At 38.2% G+C, this 25,067-nt stretch overlaps 4 protein-coding genes across 5 annotated transcripts; all 4 read left to right on the top strand.

Annotated features, from left to right (window-relative positions):
* The first annotated feature begins 672 nt into the window (after positions 1-672).
* LOC145902647 (uncharacterized) lies at positions 673-7,817 on the top strand. Its single transcript, XM_082990696.1, has 13 exons — positions 673-837; positions 1,610-1,752; positions 1,845-1,967; positions 2,254-2,390; positions 2,942-3,129; positions 3,631-3,777; positions 4,457-4,694; positions 4,907-5,109; positions 5,548-5,762; positions 5,969-6,071; positions 6,354-6,632; positions 6,902-7,094; positions 7,369-7,817. Exons 1-13 carry the CDS (start codon positions 747-749, stop codon positions 7,376-7,378), a joined length of 2,070 nt encoding a protein of 689 aa, XP_082846822.1. The 5' UTR covers positions 673-746; the 3' UTR covers positions 7,379-7,817.
* A 1,921-nt stretch (positions 7,818-9,738) lies between these two features.
* Positions 9,739-17,037, top strand: LOC145904028 (segment polarity protein dishevelled homolog DVL-1-like). The gene is made up of 16 exons (XM_082992243.1): positions 9,739-9,968; positions 10,654-10,723; positions 11,399-11,511; positions 11,638-11,696; positions 11,830-11,938; positions 12,048-12,150; positions 12,229-12,301; positions 12,377-12,464; positions 13,026-13,154; positions 13,277-13,407; positions 13,474-13,554; positions 13,702-13,830; positions 13,898-14,077; positions 14,406-14,699; positions 14,985-15,205; positions 16,563-17,037. Exons 1-16 carry the CDS (start codon positions 9,805-9,807, stop codon positions 16,803-16,805), a joined length of 2,187 nt encoding a protein of 728 aa, XP_082848369.1. The 5' UTR covers positions 9,739-9,804; the 3' UTR covers positions 16,806-17,037.
* Positions 17,038-21,108: 4,071 nt separating this feature from the next.
* LOC145902348 (WD repeat-containing protein 18-like) lies at positions 21,109-23,263 on the top strand. Of its 2 annotated transcripts, none has more exons than XM_082990281.1 (2): positions 21,109-21,495; positions 21,554-23,263. In XM_082990281.1, exon 2 carries the CDS (start codon positions 21,818-21,820, stop codon positions 23,108-23,110), a length of 1,293 nt encoding a protein of 430 aa, XP_082846407.1. In that variant the 5' UTR covers positions 21,109-21,495; positions 21,554-21,817; the 3' UTR covers positions 23,111-23,263. The 2 variants fall into 2 exon arrangements, with proteins under 2 accessions (XP_082846407.1, XP_082846408.1); XM_082990282.1 differs by having other exon boundaries at positions 21,109-21,499.
* Positions 23,176-24,690, top strand: LOC145902349 (transmembrane protein 164-like). Its single transcript, XM_082990283.1, has 5 exons — positions 23,176-23,606; positions 23,662-23,788; positions 23,852-23,910; positions 23,975-24,221; positions 24,408-24,690. Exons 1-5 carry the CDS (start codon positions 23,308-23,310, stop codon positions 24,681-24,683), a joined length of 1,008 nt encoding a protein of 335 aa, XP_082846409.1. The 5' UTR covers positions 23,176-23,307; the 3' UTR covers positions 24,684-24,690.
* The last annotated feature ends 377 nt before the right edge of the window (positions 24,691-25,067 follow it).

Genomic DNA, 25,067 nt, shown 5'->3' with positions numbered 1-25,067 from the left:
GATGAAAAGCCGTGCATTTAGTATGGACGAAGCCAAAACAACTCAAAAATGAGGACGACAAGGCTCAAAGAGCTGAAAGGGCAGTCTTAACTGAAATAAGGATATTTTGTACCATAATATTTTCTGAGATGTTTTACTTTTAAAATAAGCACAATACGTAGAGCAGTGGTTCTTAGTTGTGGGTACGTTGCATTTTTTAGAGGGAATTTAGATTCGTTTTTTGGTTACGTTGCACCAAAATATTTTCCCTTCCGTTAATAAGAATGTAGACTAGATAAACATTCGTGTACTTATATGTGTCGTTGCTTATCACATGATTATAGTATCTACAGAGAGCGGCAATATGTTATTTCTTGAAGAAAAGATAAAAAAAACAATATCAGGCTCTTCTAAGGGGTAACAATAATATAAAGGTAAGGGACAACTTTCTTAAAAGTAATATCGGCATGTTATTCTTATTTATAGGCCTAAATACACTTTTAATTTAACTACTTATGTGGCTGTGAGTCGGAGGTTGTTGCACTTTCAGAAAATAAAAGTATTAATCATTTCCGCTAGGTAGCGTCGTTTGTTAAAGGCGACTATGTGACTAACCATCTTTAGGAAAAAAATCAGCAAACATTGTTTTAAACTTTAGGTATATTGCGTGCTCACATTTTGTTCTCAGGTGACGGGCAAAGCGTTGACAATTTGATAGCACTTCGTTATAAAAGCTTTTGTGTGTGGCTTATGGGAATTGTCAGAAAATGCAATTCCTCAAGATTAGTATAACACTGACTACTATCTTACTGTTGGTTACGCTCGGAACATCACAAGATCATGCAGATGAGGATGAAGGTAAGTGGCATATTCGTTAACAAATTATTTGTTATATTTTCCATTAAGAATCCCTGTTTTCCAAAGGATATTTTTCTTTCACCACAAAATTCTAAAATTGCCTTTATGTTGAAGATGTGCTGTTAAAATATGATTACGGAGAATGCTGTTTTCATCCTAGACAAAATTAAAGTATGCTAACATGCTATGCAGAAATCAATGAAAATAAACTTCTCGCTTTAGTTGAATTCACACACAGTTGAGATAATAATGTGGTCAAAGCGGAACAAACTCTCACAATAATTGTCACTTTAAATCTTAAAAGTTACACGCCCCGGTGACACGACATGAAATTACATTTCTCGTATGATTTTCCTGATAATTTGTACTTTTTTCATACTTATGGTTTGGCAAAGTAATGGCCAAGTGTAAGGTTTGCCACAAACACTCCAAAATACTGGAATTCTTTGTCGTCATAGTGCTTTAAATCTCTTTTCAAAATAAACTACTTGGTATACTTGGAGATAAGGTAGAGTGGCGAAAGCGTTAACATAATTACAGTTTGTCACGTATGCTACAATACTGTAACATCGCTACCAAACCACCAAGCTATACTTATAGCACTGACGTTCCGCACGCGCAACAAACAACATCATACTTTGAACACCCACGCCGTTTATGACAAGCGATTTCGTGTGGAAGTACACTACAGACAAACCACAGCTGTGAATTTTAAAATTACATGGGATGTCCTTGGTGAAACAGAATAACCGCCCACTGTCTTATTGTACAGAGTGCATAGCGGAAATCGACTTGATGCTTGTTCTGGACGGCTCAAAATCCGTCACCGAACCAAATTTCGAACTTGTAAAGGAATGGGTTAAGAAACTGGCTGAAGGAATGCATATTGGACATGGGCATATACAGATTGGAGTGGTATGAGAAACATATTCTGAATATATCGCCATACGATCATCTTCATGAAAGTAATAGTCATTTGGTTTACGAACCTGTGTAACATTTGTTAGGTTCAGTATTCCTATTACTACCCCACACGACCGATCACGAGACAACGTTTTATCAAAACCGAAGTTCGACTCGGACAATACATGAACAAGGATCAATTTGACGCAGCTATCGACCGCATCAGAGTAGGCCAATACCAATCTTTTATTTTACCAATGTTTAAATTTTATGCAACACGGCGTGAGTTCAATCATCTTGCAAAAAGTAAAGTCGGTATAAAAAGGAATCTTACTTCACAACTAAAAATAGCCAATCGTCTGCTTTGCTCCATTGGATCTCAAAAGACCGTGTATATAATCATATTTAAACATCACAAGGGGGCAACTGTCTTTTTGAGAATGTTGCCTGACACGCTAGACTTGCGAAGGAACGTCAATCTTTTTGCTCTAATAATCCCTTGTTTGACCACAGTATCAAGGATATCAGACCTACACCGCCCATGCCCTCAACAAGACGCTTAACGTCGATTTTCAGAGCACTAACAACCGCTACCCGCAAGCCAAACGGGCACTTATCCTTATGACAGATGGCAGAGCAACCGACGCCAAGTATGTTGTGGCTTTTTGCACTCAAAAAATCCGACTTAATTATTTTTTTTTAATTTAGTTGGATTCTGAGTAACGTCAAACTTTCTTTCATGATAAGAGTGTATTACATTAAGTTATAGATATGAACGCAAATGAGAGGGATATCCTCGTCTATGCATCCGTTTGTCTGTTGGTGGACACATCCGTTCAGTCTCAGTCTTTTAACAGTATAGCACTGATGATAATGATGATGGTGATGGTGATGAACACTGTTTGAAACGTCTGCTTAATATATCCAGCCACTTATCTTTAGTTTTTCTTTTCGTAGTATTAGGCACCAAGATTTTTGTACCTAAATATCCCGTTCTTTTAGCTGTTCGGGTTTACTGTAGTTTTCATCTTGCTGTCCTATATTTTTGAACCATGTAATTTTTTAATAAATCAAGTTTCAGATAACCCAGTTTTCGAAGGTGGCCAAAACAGGTGTTACATTAAAATTTAGCTTTTTTGTGTTCGACGCACAAAAGGCTTTTTGTTGAGCTTGTTTAACGACAAGATCTTGATTTTATCAGGGCCCTGCCCCCTGTGATAAAGCTTGCTAAATCGATGGGAGTCGTGATCTATGCAGTGGGTGTGGGCAATTACGACATTGTTGAACTCCAGCTTATCACAGGAAACCATACGGGCAGAATATTCAAGCTCTCCAACTTTGACGATTTGCATGAGATTATTTCGGATCTGCAGCAGGAGATTCGAACAGGTATCTTGCAGATAAAAGTTTCAATCCCTATTGGTCAACCGCAAAACAATTTGAATCTGCCTTTGCTATACGGTGATGAAATACGGTACACGCAGTCACCTATGAATTTACAAGATCTATTTGCACAAAGCTACAATTTAAATTTTTGCGTCACGTAATAGTGAAAATGCCGTTTGTTCAGGATCGTTTCGCCCATTGCTTTTCATTACTTACTGTCACATAATACTACACACACAAAATATCGTCAAATAAGTTGGAAAATCGTGGAAACGCGTAAAGTAAATGTTGGTTCTTACAGAATTAAATCGACTAATTCAAAGAAGAAAAAACATTTCACTTTTCTGTATCATTCTTTGGTGAGAGAAGAATGTTCACACATTTGACACCTTCGTGTTCGCAAGAAAATTGTTTGACAAAATTATCGGGAGCCATATGTTATCAGTGTCGCCATCTAACCACAACGCCATTATATAGAGAATATCACATGGCAATTTTTTATAGTGTGCGACTGCGACCACGACGGTAGCTTGAGCACGGATTGTGACGCCTGCACACAGAAATGCGACTGCAAAGAAAATGTCGTGGGACGTCGATGCGACTCGTGCGCCGCCGGGTTTTACGGACTGTCTGATTTCCAAACATGCAAAGGTAAGTACACAAAATTCATGAAGCGCATAGTGAGCATCACGTATTCGGATGAAATCATTTCGGGAGGAAACCAATCATTGTAGGTCTGTCACGGTGTTTGAAACACAGTTACCAGCGCCCACGTTCTTTGCAAGGAAGCAAAACCAAACACAATAAATTAAGCTGCTTTTGCTGCAAGTTTTTGCGACGAGAACAACAATGTCGCACTGTTAAAACTTTGGCAGGAAATATGTTTCGTTTTACTGCGTTCAAATATTTATTGAAAGCATTTTACGCAGAACACTTAATAGTTATATGTGAAAAGATTTTGTAAGGTTTATTTCAATTACACCCTATTAGATGCGATTGCTGACAGTATTCCGTTTGGATTTAAATTTGGTTGTGACCAACACTTAACCAGCGGTCGTGCAGCTCAATTACGTCACGTGCCGTTCAACTTCAGTGGTGTTAGTTGTCGGGTCGGCTCGATTCTGGCGATTTAATGCCCAAAGCGGAAGGGCGAATTGCCCCGAGGGACCTCCAACCTCCACTTGTGCCAAATTATCTCCGTAACAATAAACAGGCATTCGCAGAATAACGTACAGATTCTCGACGAGACTTTAAATTAGGTTACACTGCTGTCAAGAGAAATACGTTCACATTGGCCGAAAATTATCAAATTGTTTGTATTACAATACAGATTGCGGTTGCAGCGATTTCGGTTCCACGAACTCGTCCCTCTGTGATGCTGTCACCGGCCAATGCGACTGCCGACCGGGTTCAATCGCGGGTCGACAATGCGACCAATGTGTAGAGGGATATTTTGGATTTCCTGAATGTCGGCTGTGTGAATGCAACGGATTTTCCACATCCTGCGACGCAGACACTGGCGTCTGTCTCGGATGTTCTGGGGGAAGAGTGGGCGATCACTGCGAACGGTTCGTGAAGTTTATTTCATTGTCTGGACACTTGTATGCGTGTGTGGCGAGTCTAGACGCGTGGCGCCGTGCAAATGTCAATGTCCAACAGAATTATAACATGACCATGATACTATTCCTAGACATTTTGAAACACTCACTCGTCGGCAGGCCGAAGTGATTAATGTCGCTAGGTCAACTGCATGTGTATGACGAACTGCAATTGCACCCAGGTGTGAGTCGAGTCACTTCTGGGACGAGGGCAATGGACAGTGCACAGCATGTGCTTGCAACGGAAACATCGATGAAAAAGATCCAACTGCGTGCGATCCGAACAGCGGAAAGTGCTTGAAATGTTTGCACAACACTGCTGGAAAGAATTGCGAAACGTGCAAGGATTATTACTACGGCGATGCCACGACCCAGTCATGCCAAAGTATGGTTGATATTTATTACACAAGGTCAAATGTACCAGCATCAGCACGTAACACATTATATAATTGGCCCTTCAGTAAGTGATAGATTATGTAACATACAGTAGAACTCGATTAATTCAGACTCGGTAATTTTTTCTATGTTGACGGATCGTGACGAAACGTCGTAAGTGCGCAGTTGGCGATCTAGCAAGAGTCAACCTATTCGAAACAAATTATCGGATAATTCGAATCCGGATCAACCGAGTTCCTTTCTAACCAGATGTGGCAAAACACCAGCATTTTACAGCGTTGAAATTATATTTTTCGTTACGTATCCTAATTAAATGTTGTGAATTGGGCACTCTGCAGTGGATAACTTTGGACTACGGTGCTAACGACAGTGTAATGACTACATAAACTGGTAATAAATTAATTGAAATGTTTGATTTGCTGTACAGAATGTCATTGTAACATGCTGGGGGTGGATAAGACACAGTGCGACGGTGAAAACTGTTTGTGTGGTCCTCAAGGAATGTGTAAATGTCTTCCAAACGTCGAAGGAGAGAGCTGCAATCGGTGTGTCCGAAATACGTTTGGAATGGCGGAAGGAAACGGATGTAAAGAATGCGGCTGTAGCTCAGCTGGTACTGAAGGAAATTCTTCTTGCGACACAGTAAGAATATGATAAAACCATGTGGTTGTTGGAAGGAAATCGCAATCGAAATATCCGCAAAAATACTTTTGGGAAGTAGCATAAGATATTTAATGGTTAATTGGAACGCACTTGATGCCTCAAAATGATTTGACGAATAATACCTTATTTGACTAAAGGTGTCATTAGTTTCTACAACAAAATAAATCTATATCATTTATTTTTAGCTCACAGGACAATGCTCATGCAAAAAAGGGTACACAGGAACGAATTGTGACGATTGTGCGAAAGGATTTGACAGAGTTGAAACTGGGGACAACTTGTGCAGTGGTGAATGAATAGGACTACTAACGACTTCGTCCATTTTGCGAGTTTTGATGTGCCGAGTAAACACAATAAAGTAACATAATGCCGATTAGCGTTAGTATGCGATAATGTGCTACAAAGATCAAAAAGTTGCGATAGTGATGAAACTAATTTTGAATTAGTCGAGAAATAACATCAGAGCATAAAAACCGCGAGTTGAACCAACTCCATGATAAGAAGATAGTGTGAAAGAAACACAAAATTCCAATTAAAACAGATAACAATTTGTCGTTATGTTTGGCGTAGCGCTGCTCGACCTAATCGGAGACCGAAAAGAGCCGACGCCCCCAGATATCGAGCCTAAAAATGATGCTTCAGCTCCAGCAACAACAACCGTAACCTCAACAACATATCCCGCGACAACCACAAGAAAAACCAAAGCAAAACTGCGTATAAACCCAGGATGGAGCCCCTGTATTTCCTGTGGTGGAAGTCAAGCGTGGCCTTCCTACTGCCATGGTTGGATGTGTCGCAGACGTTGGCCCCATCACGCCCAAACTCCTTCGTCGCGTCGCTGCTACTCAGGTAAACAATAATTCAAACAAGTGAAGAAACCCTGGCAAGTTTCGTGAGTTTTTGTTTTCAACGAAACTTTGCATTTTTTGTGGCCTTCTATAATTTATTCCAGCTATAAAATTATACCAAATAGATGTATGTTGCACATAGAATAAACGTTCGAAGAAAGGGTGAGTAACTTTTAAAGACAATACGACCAAGTTGCAATCTGCAACGAACCATTTTAGGTTCACAAACGACTTATAAACGGGTGCAAAATTGTTGTTGTAACGATGTAGGAGACTGGGGATGTCGAACATCTGTGGGCAGATACTACGGGCATTACCACACACCTCATGCATATACATCCCAGCATCACTACGGTTATTGGAACGCACCTTCATATTATCGTAGTTATCGTCACCACCCAATCAACAATTACAGAAGGAGGACTACTTACTATCCGTCCGTTCGTTATAACCTTTATCGGAGGTATAATTTTCAACTATACTGTTTTCCTACAGTTACCTGTTTTAATTAAGGCAAATCTGTCGGTTTGAAGTGTAGGTCAAGATAAGATGACGATTATAACCAACTGAGTTAGTATGACTAACCGAAGTCTAACTCGCGCGGGAATTGTTTATGGTGTTTTGGGATTGAGCACCTTTGAACTGTCCCAAACGGAATAGTAGCGTTCCGAGACAGTGTCCTGGTGGAATAAAAGCTTAGATTTGTAAAATATTTGATTAATTACATCTTTTTGCAGCAAAAAGTAATCAAGATATCTCAAGCTGATCTACAATGATGACTCTCAAAAACTCAACAACGACTGGCAAATAAAAGTTGAACTTGGAAGCTGTTGAAATTAATGAAGTTATATGTTATAGTGTGTAGCCTAATTATCTTTTTTTAACAAAAGCACTGAAGCAGTTTTTTCAACCTCTTCTTGGTAGACAAAGTTTCTTGTGATGTATATTGTGGTTGTAAAACAAACAGCTGTAATTATCCGTTGTAGCTTTATCAATTAAAATTCAGCTATTTAAATATTTTCATGCAACAAACAATACTTGACCCAAAATTTCGGTTGGGTAATTAACGTTTTTTTGTATGTTGAGCATTCAGAATTATTTTGTTTAAAGTGCCGTCTTATGTCCAACGATTAATATCCTTAACAAAGTAAGAACAAAATATATCGCATTCTGGACCAACAGAGCCTATACACACAGATAATTTGTCATTCACTTTCACGCGCGTAAGCCTACTGAACTTCCGAACAAAACACCACGCCAAAATAGCAAAGGCCTCATATATTTTGTATCGGCATGGATTTTCCTTTAAATTGTGCACACAAATCATTTGCAATATTGGCACAAATTGGGGGTTTGACAAATTAAGTTCCTCGCGTTGCAGTCGATATCTTGCAAATCGTTTGGGAACCGCTGCATTTATTTGGGGGTATATATACTGGTATACTTTTCAAAAAAATGTCATTTTCACTGAAACAATTGTCTGGAAAGCCGTTGTTTCAAATGAAATGAAAAGGTGTTTACTGACCGGTTGATGATAAGAATCACTGACCCAAGTCCGATCGCAATAAGCATAAAGGACAAACAATAAGGTAGTACCTGGATAGAATTTTCCTTTGTCTCGATGCACAGCCACAGCGACAGCAACAACGTGGAAAGCAATATGTGTATTATATGCGCAAATCGTGAACAGAGAGTTGTAAACGTGAAGTCGAGAATTAAGACATGACATTTTTGACAATACTTCATTTAAATTAAGGCGATTGGAGATACGCTTGAGATACGTGATAAGGGACAGAGGACAGCGAAGCCCAGACACAGCTGTCGAGAAATATAAACGCGCATACATTTTTGTCACTGGATGCAAGAGACGTTAACTACAATAAAACTGTCAGCCAAAACATTTTTCTCATTACAAAAGTTGGGTTATGGTTAATTTTGCATGTTATTGTGTTGTTTTCCTGGAAAATCTCATTTCCAAACATTTTTACTTTTGGGAACCAGATTTAAACATCACAACACAACGAAACTACGACTACAATTATCTCCAATTCATACCACACAGAACCACTTTTTGTGTTATAGTTTTCAAGCTATAATTTTTTTTGTTAAGTTTTGTTTTTTGTGACTTGTCAAAATTATATTAATTTCACTTCCAAAAAAGAAGAAATAACATTTCCATAGCTCATCCAACTTTTTAGGTGTTGGGGATAATTCCGTTTTATTAGTCTAGACCCGTTTAATCGTAACCGCAAGCTGCTTCTGTCAGCTTTTGTTTGTTTATTGCCCTTTGGGTGTTGTAGGTTCAAGGTCAGTGAAACTCTCTTATGTATTATTATAAAAACTTTTGGGCTTGAATGTTCTTGGGTATTTCTATGTAATGTAACGTAACGTAAGCCAAAGTATGCTTTTGCTTGTATTAAAAATTAAAATATTTGGGTTACCTGTTACAGCAGCTGTATAGTGCACAATGTTAAATGGCCCAGTGCATAGTAGTTACTTGGTCTGTAACAAAAAAGTAGATTGAACAGATGCATTATTTGTTTTGACCTAAAAAGTGAATAGTTTGGTTTCTGGTGTCAATTGTAATGTAAATTTAAAATAGAAACCATTTTTTAACGATTTGCAGATTTATGTAACATCTGCTGACACTTTAAAGCCATACAGATTCCAATTTAGTCAAAAAAAGTTGCCTTATACTGCTTATTTTGGTTAAATGTACAGAGAAGAAGATATGTTTAAAATTCATCAAGTTATGCCAATGATGTAGGCTACAGTGTGACCATAATTTTTTTGATGTTAAAGCAGGACACTTACATATATACCAGATTGGAGAGTTTGTTATATTGTGCACGGAGGATTTTTTTCAGTGTTGATTATGCAGACCATGTATGGACTAGCAAATTTTTTTCATATCTTAATGCATTACCTACTTATTTGTGCAGATTATTGGAACATTTTCTGATATCATATATGAAACACTTGACCTTACAAAAAAAACTTTAAATCCATCAACATACATATGCATTAACATATGAAAAAGCTATTGAAGTAGTTTTGTTGAGGTAAAACTAAGTTTAAAGAACTTACGTGTCTTTATAAACAGAGAAAGTAAATGTTCTTGTGGGATAGGATTGTAAAACTATTATAATGAGATAATGTACTGTGACTGAAAGATGCCTGAAGAAACGAAGATTGCATATTACATTGGTGATGAGCAGACACCCTATGTCAGCAAGATAAATATACCACCAGATAAAATTACTTTGGGGGATTTTAAATTAGCCATCAAAAAGCCCAACTTCAAATATTTCTTTCGTTCACAAGATGCAGACTTCGGGTAAGACATATTTGTCGGATTTAGGTTTAGACCATGAAAAGTTTACTGTTATGGTATATATATACAGGGGTATTTCTTTCTTCAATATTTCTTTCGTCCACAATATACAGGGGCGCAACTAGGGGGGCTGGTTTGTCGGCATGCCAGGTCCCTTTGTTGTCTGCGTATGTTGGTACAGCGCCAAATCATATTCGCATTTACTAAACGGCGATAATCTTTCGATTGTTACTGAGGATTTACTCCATACGTCACCACAAAAAATGACGTAATTTTTCTCATTTTCTTCGGTGGACAAGACATTGTTATTGAGGCTAACTGTTGTAGTTACAGAAGAAACTGACGCGAAAGTTGGTCAAGCAGAGTATACTATAATAACCTATATAGACACGTCGAAAGAACGACATGCGAGAAAATATGCTCAAGCGTGCTAAAGTGTAATTGTTACAAAACAATACCTCTAATAATGGAACTGTTCCATAAAAATGTAATTTCTGGCTCACAATGGAACTATTATTTTTACGTTTTGACCTATTTAAGCGTCGTTTTAGTTGAAACAAATGATATCGGTGGTCGTTGCCTGTCCACTTTAAATTCCGCTAGTTGCGCCACTGTATATATATAATAAGTATTTCAGGATAAATCTTATGTGTTTAATATGTTTAAAATCTTCAAATTTGTTTTAAAGAGTTGTTAAAGAAGAAATAACTAATGATGCTACAATACTGCCATTGTGCGAAAACAGGATTGTGGGATGGGTGAGTATCTGTTGTTTGAGATAACAATTTATATAAAAAAAATAATGAATTCACACATCAACCATAACATCAGCACAAATTCTCTTTTACTTTAGTTATTTAGGATGCATCGATAATATTCAATGTAACGATTTTTTGGTTTATATACATACATATCAAACAATGCTGACAGTGATATTTCTGACTTGTATCTTCTGTAAACTGAATAATGTATACTAAAACAATTACAGTCTTTCGTAATGTTACTTAGTATTTAAATCATACAGTTACTGTGACAAGTTTTAATAAACCAGAGCAAACAGATATCAATGCTCATTGTTATATGTTCTTATCCATGACTTGTGTGTTTTTTTTAATGTTTATGAATGATGACCTGTCACTAACTACCTCCAATAGGAAGTCGTTTGTCAATGAAAGGAAGTAATAGCAAGAACATTGTTTCTTTGGACTATAGTCAGGGTTGCCATATCCCATTTTAAAGTCATGCCTTACAAAATAAGTGTTTTTATTTTTGGAATTTTTCCTTATTTTCAAGCTGTTTTGGCCACGATCGTCATAGAACAATTTTTATATTTACAACATAAATTGGCCTTTCGGTTTCACAGTGATGGCAGCCTTGACTACAGTCAATTCTCCACTAACAGTGTTTTATGAAATGAAATTTTTTTGTTACAGCTTGTTGCTCCAGACATGGATGATGTTTCTCAAGGACCTGCATCTAGCACAAACACTTTAACAAATTCAGATCGTCAAGCTCTGTCTGTTGATTCAAGGCAAATGCCATACCAGTAAGTTTATTTGTTGCTATATTCTATGTTATTCCTTTTTTCATTTACTGTGTAAACAAAATTTGAAATAATATGTTTATATGTATACACTTAATGTGATTAAATATTGATGTCTTTATTTTTAAGAAATGGAGGTAAACAACACAGAGATTCTGACATGGAATCAATTATATCCAGCCACAAAGGTGAGTATCTGTAATTTAATTTGTTCGATCTTGTGTGATGTCAACTATCTTGCAATGGAAACACACTATTATTTAGTAATACTTATTTATTTGCACCTAACAAACTTTTTTTTTAACTGTTTTATGTTGTTAGGAGGCATGCGTCGAAACCACAGGATGCACGACAGATATTCAAGTCAATCAACCCTTCTTAGTAGTGATATAGACACAACATCATGGGACTCTCGAGATGACATGAGCGAGTAGGTTTAATAACACTATTCTTTTGTCATTCCATTAAAAACTATGCAAGCATGCTGATTGATACGGGGTGGATTCAGGAATTGTAATCCAATTGACATGTTCCAACAGATACAGCACTTTATCGGAGATGACTTCATCCACGCGGCACAAAATGCGACAACAGAAAAAGAAACAATTTCGAAAGAAGCGTCCAAGGCCATGTTCAGACACTGTATGTAGCCACCAAAATGTTTATGTGCATTGGTTGTGCAGGTGAAAACAAATCAATCTGTGTGTTTTGTTTTTCTAGACATCCACGTACTCAAGCAGCATAACTGATTCCTCCATGTCGCTCAACATATTATTAGTGACATTAAACATGGGTAGGAAAGATCGATTCCTTACTAAGTGTTGTGACATGTTGCTGTTTGGATATAAAATGGTCAAATGTCTTTCAGAAAAATACAACTTCTTGGGCATCAGCATTGTGGGCCAGAGTAATGACAAAGGAGATGGTGGAATATACATTGGATCAATTATGAAGGGGTGAGCCAAACTTTCAACAAATTCTTTCTTCAGGGGTATCATGTCTTTCGTGAAGCAATCAGGGCAATTATCGGATGGTCTTGGTCTGACTATTTGCCCTGAAGCTATTGTACACATATTGCCTGGACTGCCAGTCTTTAATTGAAAGCACTGTGGAGAGTATTACCACCTCAAAATTACGTGTGATTATAGTTTACTGTAAATATTCTATTTGAATAAGTTTTGGTAAATGGAGAAACTGATGATGCCGTTTTAGGCGAAATATATTTTTCTCTCAATAAATCGATCTGAGCTGTCTAAAGATCGCTGTGTTGGGATTTTAATACATTATTATTGATACGGTGTGTGATCGACAGCCTGCCAGGGGCCTTTGGTTTTTTGATCCAGTTTTGATTTACTAATCACACTGTAAATATTGTCTGTGATTTGTTAACCAATGTAATACGTACTGTTAAACAATCCAAATCTATGAATACTTCTTGAAACCTAAAGCTTAGTTTACTTTGCCATGTCTTCCCACAATAGCCCTTGAGTTTAAACTGCTTTTCAAATATTGTGCAGTGGGGCCGTTGCTGCAGATGGTCGCATCGAACCAGGTGACATGCTCCTACAAGTCAATGATGTGAATTTTGAAAACATGTCCAATGAAGACGCTGTTCGAGTGTTGAGAAATATTGTGCACAAACCTGGGTAAGGAGCAGACTTTCCTTCAACATAAACTTGATGTCTTCAACTTCACTTATTAGGGGTGTTGTACGAGAAGAATATTTCGTCATATATTCATCATGTTTGTTTGTGATCACCATTTTTAGACCAATTACCCTGACCGTTGCCAAATGTTGGGACCCAAATCCAGAAAGCAATTATTTCACAATTCCAAAAGATGAACCTGTCCGCCCAATTGATCCTGGATTATGGGCCAATCAAACTATGGCAGCCCGAGGTGGACATTTTAAACTAAACAACTTCTACTTTGCAATTATGCTTATTGTATATTAATGATGTAAAGGTGACTACCATGCAGCATTGGATTGTTATAATCGAGAAACAAGTTCGGAGACTCAGGGGAGTTCACTTCCAGAGTCGGATCGTGAGTGAATACGCTCTTTTCATAATTATATGTTGACTTTTCTTTGGTTTTAGTTTGTTTAATTGTGACAACTGCTTCAATGTTTTATGACCAGTTGGTTTGGTTTTGTCCCAATAGGTTTGTGCAATTTTTTTTTTATTTTACCAGGTTACGATGCACATCTTTCTACCCTCACTGATATGGGAATCGTTGTAAAAACCTTGAAAATGGCAGACAGTGGGCTAGATGTCAAAACAAGAATGTGGCTTAAAATCACAATTCCAAATGCCTTTATTGGTAATTCAAAATTATAAAATCCTTTCAGTTTTTATGAATAATTTCATCACAAAAAAAAATTCATCAGGCTCTGATTTGGTGGAGTGGCTGCAGCAGAAAGTGGATGGATTAAGTGAACGTCGAGTTGCCAGAAAATATGCCTCAAACCTTTTGAAGGCAGGATACATTCGACATACTGTAAACAAAATTACTTTTTCTGAACAATGCTACTATGTGTTTGGGGAGTACACAGGTCCTTTGCACAAAGGTAAGTTCCTGTAATACACTTTCCCTTTAATAAGGTGAACGTGACTCATCTAAATCAGTTGTGGTACTAATGGCTGCACAACGACCAAATCATTTGTTTGCACACCAAACACAATTGTGTGGCAAACGCAGACGTACGACCAGCTTTAACAACATTGCTTCAGCACATTGTATGAGGCGAGCAAACCAAACATAACTGCTTTATTACAGTCTTGGGCTACAGTCTTATTTCCTTTGTGGCGTTGAATTGATCTATTAACCTTGTGTTTATTGCCATGTGGTGTCCTTTCTTTTTATTAGCCATAAAATAACTTTTTATATTTTTTTAGATTTTGGAACTTTGTCCTTGGGTGACTCTAACAGTGACCGTGAATCTGACACATTGGGCCCTTTACCCACTCATTCTGGTATAATGCCCCACTGGGCAATGCAGCCACCTCAGCCAGGTGCTGTTAACTCAGGTTTTACACCATACAACCAATACAACAACTACCACCCTTCTCCACAACTTAATGTTGGTCCACGGTTGGATGAAAACAATCCAAGCAATGGCATTCCGCTGAATTATGTAGCTCAGCCCCCTGCTTACAGTGCACTTTCCGGGTCCCAAAGTGACATTGATTGTAAGTACATAGCAGACAGGTGACAGGAACATGTTATATGTTATAGTTGTCTGGCATAGTCATGCTAATTTAGTTGCTAGTTTGAATGTCTAGTAGCAAAATATAATTTGCTTTGGTGCTTAAACATAGTGATAATTTGCTACATTTTTGAATAGTTCAAACAATGCCTACTAATTGTTTTCTGTCTCTTGTCACTTCCTTGTCTTCATGATTTACTGCACATGATCCTGTTTAACAGGAGTTTGTGAACTATTTACAATTTCTATTGCAATGTGTGTATTGCAGCAATAAGTGTACATAGCGCAAACAGCATTCTTCATCGGCCACCAAGTGAAATATCAGGCTCTCGTCAGCATTTGGCCACTTTTGGTGGAGGTGGAAGTGCTGGGTCAGGAAGCGACCAAGCGAGTGAAAGTAAGTACAGCAGCCACAGTGGTGGTGGAAGGTCGGCAACCGGCTCATCAGGAAACAACACAAAAAGATCCCTTTCTGGAAGTGAATCACAGGTAAAAATGTAAACATAAGTTGCAAGAAAGCAATTTAATGTAGTGTCAAATAGTTACCTAGTTCAATTTTTTACTTGTACTTTTAACAATATCATTGATTTGCCTGGGTGCTCGGTACAAAATAGTTACTTTCACGAATGTTATTTATCTATTCCTTGTGTGGTGACATGACACTTTCTTTTGCATTGTCTGATAACTTCACACTTCTGTCAAGAAAGGTTCCAAGTAGTTATTTTCTTTCTTTTTACACTACAACTTTTACCGAGCATGTTTTTCCACGCAGTTGTAGCATACTTACATACTGTGGGTCTTATTCTATGTGTGTCTAATTAAGCTTGTTAGCAACTTGTTGTATTTTATTAAGTGTGCAACTTTTAATTTAGTGCTGTCCCTACAATTTGACAAATATGCCCATTAAACATGGAGTACAAAGTGCTGTTTAACGACCAGTGCTATGTTTTTCCCTTCATCTGCTGGTCACAATGCAGAACCTACCGTTAACGATATCCTATTTTTCCTTAGTTGTTAAAAAATTTACCTTATCAGCTGCCCAATGGTGTCACGTTACCCAATGGCAGGTATAATGTTGCCAAAATTAAACACATCCCAGGTTCTTAGCCACTTTACAGCAACTTTAATTCTCAAAAAGTTTAATTGTTGGGTCGTTTTATGTAGGATTTGACTTGACTGCGGCAAGCCTTAAAACGAAGGTAAATAAATGCATGGACAGCAATTTGTGGGTCGCTGTACTGCACGACAAGCAGCGTGATTGAGGCACAATTACCCTGCCGCTTAATGAACAGTTGCGCACATTATAAAAAGCTTTTTTAATTTCTAATCTGACGCAAATTATTTGTGTATGTTTGCCTGAACGCGGCTCGTCGATAATACAAAGTAGTGTTAGGTTGTATTGATCGTGATACAAGTTAATCTGGATAAGTAGCTGCATGCCAAGACACTTGTTTTATTATGTGTTCAACAATTGACCTTGCTAACACAGATTTAACCCAATTCCTATCTACCTAATTGCTTTTTTCTCCATCATTTAAATTTCCTATTTTAAGTGTTGTGGCATTAATATTTGTTTGTGCATGGGGGGGTGTTTTGTTCGTCGCCGCCAGGATATTAACTGATGGTGTTGTAAATCCATGACATCACTGGTCGCATTCAACCCTCATTTTAGGTGCAATTTTATTTACGTTTAAAAAGAAAAAGTCCGAATGCAGTTTAGCATGTTGTCTTGCAAATGTAATGTTAGTCACCGTTCAAACTAAATCCTTGTAATTCATCGACCAGATCACTCGTTCGTCAAATTTCCATCTCGGCAAATCTCTTCATTGCTAACCAATTTTTCCAGCGTTCCTTGGAGCACGTCGGGACGTACGGATCCCTGCAGCGCCAATTCCCGCCCCAGCAACCACCCGTCGCTCAGCCTCGCAGTCGAATGCCACCCCCTCCACCGCCCCCCAAGTCTCACCCACAACCGCCCCACCATCAATCACGTCCCTTGAACGCCGTACCCCAAGATATAAGCGGTAGCCGACAATCGTTTCAGAATGCCATGAGTAACCCGTGCGACTATTTCGTGGATGTCATGTGAGACGTGAAACCGCTATTTATTTCACCAGGCGCCTTGATTATATTCCGCCAGAATTGATTTACAATTGTGCGCAACACTAAGGTTGGATGGCCGTGTTTGCGCCAGCATTTCTTTCTTATTTCTTGGACCAAGTGCTAACCAGGCTGCAGTGCTTGATACGTAACTATATCGGATCTCTTTGCTGTATCTCTTCCACAGAACGAACCTGCGATAACAGTACTGTTTTCTTTTTCCCAATGCCTCGTGTACGTTTAACTTTGTCACTTTTTGTGGCGCCGACCTATCTTTACATAACTTCTCTTTAGAATCGCGTTAACTTTCACTCCTATGCTTTTTAAATGTTTTGTCCAATCTCACGTGTCTGTTTAGTTGCTCACTCCTTTCTTCCCAGTTTTCGCTGCGAACCTGATGACCTCATCACAACGTGAATATGCGCGGTGACTTTGTAGGCTTCAAATATGTGCGCGGCCGACTTTGACCGCCCGGAATCATTTCGTACCCGAGAGTGACTTTTGTTGTCCAAGGCACCGTACGTCATTCATGCTTTTACCTTAACGTTAATTGTAAATTAAACACCCGGTACGTCAGTGTCAGCGGCGTGATTACTTAACTAAAGTTAACGTCATCTTCGGACTTGCGTTGCATTCTGTATCCACTGCGTGAAACCAACGACGTATGGTGGCCTGGCAGGACTGTGTGCTGATATAATTTGTCAGTATTACTGCCACCCACTGGTGGGCTTCCACCTATTCACATATCGTCTCTTGTGCGTTTCTGAAAACGTAACACTCCACTTTCTTGAATAACGTGTGATGCTACGACATTAATAAAATTTTAAGCGGTATGTTATAACCAATATGCTACTTCTGTGAGAGAGGAATTCTACCGAAAAGTTGTTTGTTTTGATGTAATCCTGGTGTAACGGCAGAATTTGCGCGTCTGGCACCGCGCCGTCGTCACACTGGGAGGGAATCTCAATTCCCGAAAACGCGAGTATTTGGCACACGGACACAGACAAATTGACAACACGAACACGGTTTTCTGTGAAGAAAACGTACATTATGATCCCAGTTATTCAATGTTAATAAAAATACCCTTAACCGAAGTTTTGAGCCAGATTACAAAACCTCGACAAACCAATCCGATTAATCTTGCTTACACAAACTTATTCAACCTATTCAAACATAATAAAGGCAACTTTAGCCTCAGTAAAATAAACTTAACGACAAGTACAGTACGCTGCACGTGGCACCTTAACAACTCAGTTTGACCAAGCAATGGCTGAAGGAAGAAGGGTTCTTTTTCATTGTGATGTCACATAAAAGACTAAATTGACATTGTGTTAAGATTTAATCTCGTATGGTGTGACGCAGCGTTGTGCATGAGTGATTTCCGATGTCACACCTGTGAAAATAAAAGTGAATATCGATTCATCTTTAATTAAATGACATTTGGAACAAAGCACTTACATAATAGCCTGAAAGCAAACGGCAACCGGTAATACGAAGGTATTACGTCATAATTGGGTATTGTGAAAACAAAAGCTTTGTCTCCGTCACAAGTTAACGAGAAGTTTGGAATTAAATCATGTCTTCTAAGAAAATTATAATCGAAAAAGTCAATTTATCAGTGAAAAAATGTTTGTCTGTTTGTGTAAGGTATCAGCTACGGTTAATCAATTTACAGTAATTGTTGGTTGATTGTATTTTACGTATTCTTGGATGGGCCAATAAAGATTTTGCCTAACGGTCAGCAATACGGCAATATTTTTGTAATTTGTATGTCGTCAATAAGTGGTCGATACTTTGGACATCATCGCAAAAATGGTGAGAAGACAAAACTTCTTGAGATTTCGGGTTTCTAACTATCCTGTCATAGATGAGAATAAATGATCCAATTTTAGCAGTTAAGAGATATTCTAAGATATAAATTCGTTTGTTGACCCGAAAATCTATGATATCCGTGCTACTTTTCATAGCGTAGGAAAATCCTGTATGTGCGAAAGAGTCGAAACCGATTTCAGAGAGCTTGAATGATATTTCATGCGCTAATGTCCCAATGCTGATATTGCGCCGACTCTAAATTCCGGGCTATCCCCGGAGTGATTTCGGGCATTTGAGACATGTTAATAGAAACTATAATTGGTAGCCTATCATTGATGTCTGCTACTCAATAAGGAGGAAAGGTTTTAAACCCAGCTATATGTTTAATAATGACGTAGTAGACAAAAAAATATTTAATAAAGTTATATTTACTCAAAGATTATTATTAATAGTGTCAGCATGATGACCTTTTCAGCATGAAAAAGTACGCCGTAAAACATCTAAAAATGTGCATTTGATGAAAATTAGCATTTTAAGTTAAAATTGAGCACACCATTGCAAAGAAGCACGTTTATTAAAAAGCACCCTTCTTTATTTTCTAAGATATTGGTCTCGAAAATAAGTACGTTACAGGTTTACACTAATTTCATAGTATGTGTCAGATTATCTGTAGACGGATCCGACGCGTCCATTATAAGCGTCTGGGGAGCGGTTGTTACGGGGCGCAGAACTTTGCTTTTGGCGATTTAAACGTAAAAAAGTGTTACGAAATTCCACAGTACAGTTTATAAGTTTTGTTGTTCACTTGTTATGTGAAATGTGGTACAGTGGCCACTGTGGGATGAAACGATCATATGCTTGCCTAGGGTGCAAAACAGTGCCATGCATGAGCCGGCTGTCTGTCTGTATAGGTGTGTTATATAAAGTATACTTTACAAGAAATCGTTTGTGCGATGATGGTAGCGGATGCTACCTTCCAAATATTAAAGTTAAAGATTTGTAAATTTAGATTTTTAGAAATGTCCAATTTGTGACTATAAATATTGCAGCTTTGAATGTTTTGCTTGGTGCTGCTATGATTGATCTATAAAGTCTGCTTGCGTGTTCTACTAAATTTGGGACTCCGTGAGCAGACTTATTTATTAATTGAAACACACGTTTGCAATGCCAGGCGGCGTAAAGTTAAATTTGTTCCAAGCGCATTAGTGACTGAGCGAGTAAATTCTACCGCGTGCCAGTTGTTGGTTAAGTGACCAAGACTAGTTGGGTGGCAAAGTTAATGACAGCGAATAATGACAACAAGTTCTGACAACGAATTGACAGAGTAAAGTGAGAACGGGTATTTAACAAGTTACAACGAAAAAAAGATCTGTTGTCGAGCCGGACGCCAGAAAACTGTGCAAGTTCTGCCGGAAAGCCTAACACCGTCTACAGCCTTCGGTCTGTCTGTGTTCCAAATCAGTGAAGAATTAAGTAGGGAAACACATGCGTGTTGCTACAACAACCGGGGCAGTTGCGAAGCGCAAGGCTATAAGCAGGTTGTCGTCTGGAAGGGAGCGGGTGGTACATTCGAAGGTACCACAAAAAAATCAAGCAGCAACCGATCCAAGCCCTTTCAAGCACCTAGGCCTATGTCACATCTAAGAGGGCCGCCTAATTCTGGCAAAAAGTAGGGCTAACAACCCCGCAACCACCAACAAAGTCCTCCTACACGGAGCTCCCGCCACCTCAACTCAGTACCTCACAGAGGAGAAAGTATTGGAAGAAAAAAAACACCAAAAAGTGCTGCCACAAAATGTTCCTGTTATACGACCCTCGAAATTCTTCCGAAAATGCAAATACGGTCACTGGACACAAAAGCGTCGAACAAACGGTCCCGGTGCCCAATCATCAATGCAACCGTCTCCATACACATCTTCCACACGATCCACAACACCGAAGAATGCACCTGCGGGATAACAACTTCCGAAAAATTTAGAATTGCATCTATTTTGTTCGTGCGCAACTATTTCGCGTTTTCTGTGCGTGTTTCTATTCATTTTTCATATCGTGGACTTAACGCGCCCAAATAAAAGAGATAATTTGTTCTAGTTGAAATTTTTTGATCTTTAGCTCTGGGTAAAAAAAATTTTTCTTACAACTCCCTACTCTGGCAAAAACAAACAAATTGCGACTTCGGCTCCATTTACTATAGAGCAGTGCTTCCCAACCAGTGGGTCGCGAATAAGCTGTTTCAGGTGGGTCGTGAAGCATTCTAAATGTTACATTTTTTATTAGATCACGAAATTATTGCATTATAATTGTTTTTTATTCGTCTGGTCATATCTCATTGTAGGTCGCACAATAAAACTTGCATTAAAAGTGGGTCGCGAACTGAAAAAGGTTGGGAAGAACTGCTTTAGAGGAGCATAGACTCCTGTTTCTGTACTGAAGTGCGTCAATCCAATGGTGAAGTATTTTACCGCACCCAAATCCGGTACTTCGAAACCATTCACGTGTTCCCGTGAAACTTTGTGCATTGTGCGACGTTGTGCAGCACATTTGAGAAGCACCCCCGCCCAATCCATTTCAAAACTGCCTTCCGGGGAATCATCTGTCATTTTATTTTGCACTGTACTCAATAACAAACATCGAAGATTCTACATAATATCTGCCTGTGCTTACTGGCCTCTCTTTTTTCCCTGTTTTGCAAGAGGGATCGTCGGAAAAAATCTGACGAAGTCGCTTCACCGTTTTGTCCTTTGAGGTTGCTCTCGGACTGAAAAAATATGCCAAACGAAAACGTCGTTCTTGCGTTCACTGTAGCAGGGTAGACTATATCGTGTGTTGTTTTAGCACAGAAGGTATAGGAGACCAAAATCACGAAAGTAGGTAATTAAAATGTAACCACTGCCAATATAGGTCGTAACAATTTGTTGTTTAAAGATTAATAACCACGAAGTACAGTGGCATGTTTGCAACTGCAATGGACTTTGGATGTTTTGTGTTTTCTCATTTTATGTGCTGTTATATTGGTCCCTTTCTGCGGGTAATGGTAAACTGCTCATAGAATATGGGCTGGTTTGAAATTTGATATGTAGTAATTTCCTGTTTTTTGCATGTGTTTGTTATTAATTTTCTTGTGCGTTATCAGATGCAGCTTATTCCATTGTAGTATCACATGTTCTTTTGAAAAAATACTGTTGCAACATGGAAATGTTGGTATGTTCAGAAGGCCTTGAAGCAGCCAGTAGTGCATCTTATTTGCATTTTGTGGACTTGGGAACAGGACAGACCTTATTTTCATTTAAAACCAACTCAGTATCGCATAAAACTTTGAGCATAATTAATAATGAGTATCTTTTGCATGCTGTCTCAAACAAGGCCATCCTTCAAGCTTTTGCATTAACAAGAACTGGCCATCAACCCAAGAAAGTTGTCACTCCTGGTGTTGTCAAAGTTCTGTGTTCTTCAATTGATGGAACATTGCTTGCTGCTGGCATTGGTGAAAAAATTTTGCTATGGGATGCACAGGGTGGTGATTTGTTGTGCATTTTATCAAAGCACTATCAAGATGTTACATGTCTAAAGATCACTTCAGACTCAGGCTTGTTAGTGTCTGCTGGTGCTGATGGTCTTGTCATGGCTTGGAACATAAGCAAACTGATACAAACAGATACAACAGGTTGTACGGATGAACCAACTTCCTCATTTCTTGCTCACACTCTACCTGTTACAGGTCTTGCATGCAGTTTCAGCAGCATTAATAATCCCAGGATTTACAGTAGTTCTGGTGACAGAACAATCAAAATACATGATCCGCTCATTGGTCAAACAGTTCTGTCTGTTGTATTTGAAACTGGTATTACATCTTTGGTTGTTGACAATGCTGAAACTGTTTTGTGCGCTGGTGGAATGAATGGGTCAATTTACAGACTGGATTTAATTTCAATTTGTAAACATAAGAAAGAAGATATAGAAGTTGAAATTACTTCAAAAGATTTCAGTGAATGTAGTAATTTGTTTAAGGGACATGTGAATCCAATAATGACATTGGCATTTTCACTTGACTGTAGCCTTTTGGTTTCATCTGCCAAAAATGAAGGATTGTTTCTATGGGATGTCTACAGCGGTCAGTGTATTAAAACAATTAAATGCTCAAATTTTTCAAATGGTGGCACAATAGGCAATACTGCTATTATCCCCACACCTATATGCTTAACCACTTCCAGTGCAAAGCCCACAGTTAATTTTCCTAAGTTAGCCCACACCACAAAAATTGTTGGACAGCTTAGTGAGAAACCAAGGATCAACATATGCCATTCATCTCATGACAAGCAGTCCACTTCCTGTCTTGACAAGTATTTAAGTTGTGCCCACAACAACTGTGCAGAAAGCCTGAACAAGGGTAGTGCTATTGCTGAAGAAATAAACTTGTTAAGACAAGAAAATAGGAGACTGCATGAATTCACAATGAGAAAAATTCTTTCAAATGCAAAGTAAAGTTCTGCAAAAACCCTAAGTATTTGACAATTTTATTAACTAACCTATTGATCATATGTGATGTTGGGGCAGTTTCAGTGTTTAATAATGATGTGTTTGACAGTAAGTTGCCTTTTCACACTAGTAACAATATGTTTCAGGCATTTTATTAAATGTAGGATGATTAGGTCTACGTTTGTGTAGACTTAAACTTTCAGATGCAAAGCAACCATTCACAGAGCCAGTGGTTTCCATGGTTATACGGAGGAGTAGACTTTGATCTTGCAGGAAACGGTGGCCCAGAATGCTTTCAATACCTCACTCTACAGCATAGATTTTGGGAAACTGTTTTGGTGCTGTCAACATCGTTGATTGAAATTTGGTGGGCTTTGAAATACATTGACAGGCCAAAATCAAAAGAAAAACAAAATGGAGCAATTTTTCCCCGTGGTACAATGGCCCAACATCAACTTCAAGCTGATGTCACAACCAAACAAAAATTGAACAACGAAAAAAGGTAAAAAGCGATTTCAAAATATATGTAGACTTGTTCATTAAATGGTTTATTTTAGACCATTGGTACAAGTTATCCTGCTTACATCTTTAATTGTTGTTTTTGGAGTTGAAATAGCATACAAGATTATCACAAGGACTTGTATATTTTTGCTGAATCCTTGCCATGTTCTTACAATTTCTCAAGTAGGTGGCTCAGTTGTTTTTGTTACAAAAGTTATGTATATTTAGTGTTACTTTTACATGCAGATGTATTTATTAACTGTTGACAACCGAAAACCATCAACTACAGCCAAGGCTGTTTTCAGGTAAGAAATGCAAAAAAGGTATATATTCCTGTAGTTGAATTTTTCAAAATACATCACTTTACAGGATACATCTTCATGCTTTAAGTGGTGCATTGCTGGCCATTGTTTTGCCTGTGACTAACACCAGGCACCTTCTTTATGAGCCAGAATCATACTGGGTCCATCACATTCTCTTGTATGCTGCACCAATTTACTTGATTGCTTGTGGCAACAACTTCACCCCAGAACCTCTGACAGATTGCTGGTGGCCACTTTTGAGCATTGGGATAGATTTCTTTTATCATTTTTCGTTTTTACAAGCATTGGCGATGGTAAGCTAATAAATTATTTATAAGCGTGCTTCATAAAGAACACATTAATATAACCTTTTTCAAAAACAATAATAATAAAACCTAAGAGGATTTAATTTTGTTGGCAAACCAAACATCCTGAATCTATGTACATTACACTTTTGTAATTCCATACTGCATGAGTAAAGTAAACGCATCATTTTTCAGGGTACTTTGGTTAATCTCAACAACATGCTATGTCCAGCTGTGTCAGATCCTTTTGAGGGAACTTACTATCGTTTATGGGCATTTGCCCATCAACACTTGTTAGTAGCCATACATGGAAAGCTATATCATCTTGTTGCTAAAGCCATTTTGAAATTACTCACTGGAATGTTAAAGTGTTGGTTGTATCTACGGAATGCCCTACATATAGTAGTGGAGTTTTCAAGTCAAAACAGCAAGCATTTGTCAAGTGACATTGATAAAACAAAGCTAGACTGATGAAGTAGGCGTTTGTAGATCCCTGTCCTCAATTAACATAAACCTGCAATAGTATATTGTTAAAATTTAATGATCTTGTTTTATTGCAAACCAACTGATGCTAAATGCTCTGTTTGGTAGCAATAGAGATGTGCAATAAACCATGTATAACAACCCTATTATAATTCCTTAATGTACCTGATGCCTATACATGTATTTTCTTGCCCCAATCAGTTGTTGGACCAGCATGGAATTTGTTGTTATAACTACCAGCTTTACACATTTTCAATTTTCTTGAAAACTTTTACAATACGAATGTTTGAATTTTATTTTCTTAATTTTATTAGATTCATTGTGTATGCATCTAGCTAACCCTCCTGTATGTTACCCTTGACAAACCCCTTA

Source organism: Ascidia mentula, chromosome 5, assembly GCF_947561715.1.
Source record: "Ascidia mentula chromosome 5, kaAscMent1.1, whole genome shotgun sequence".
In the NCBI taxonomy this organism is placed as follows: Eukaryota; Metazoa; Chordata; class Ascidiacea; order Phlebobranchia; family Ascidiidae; genus Ascidia; species Ascidia mentula.
The sequence above is the reverse complement of the archived record's forward strand: the minus strand, read 5'-3'. Positions and strand labels throughout refer to the sequence as shown.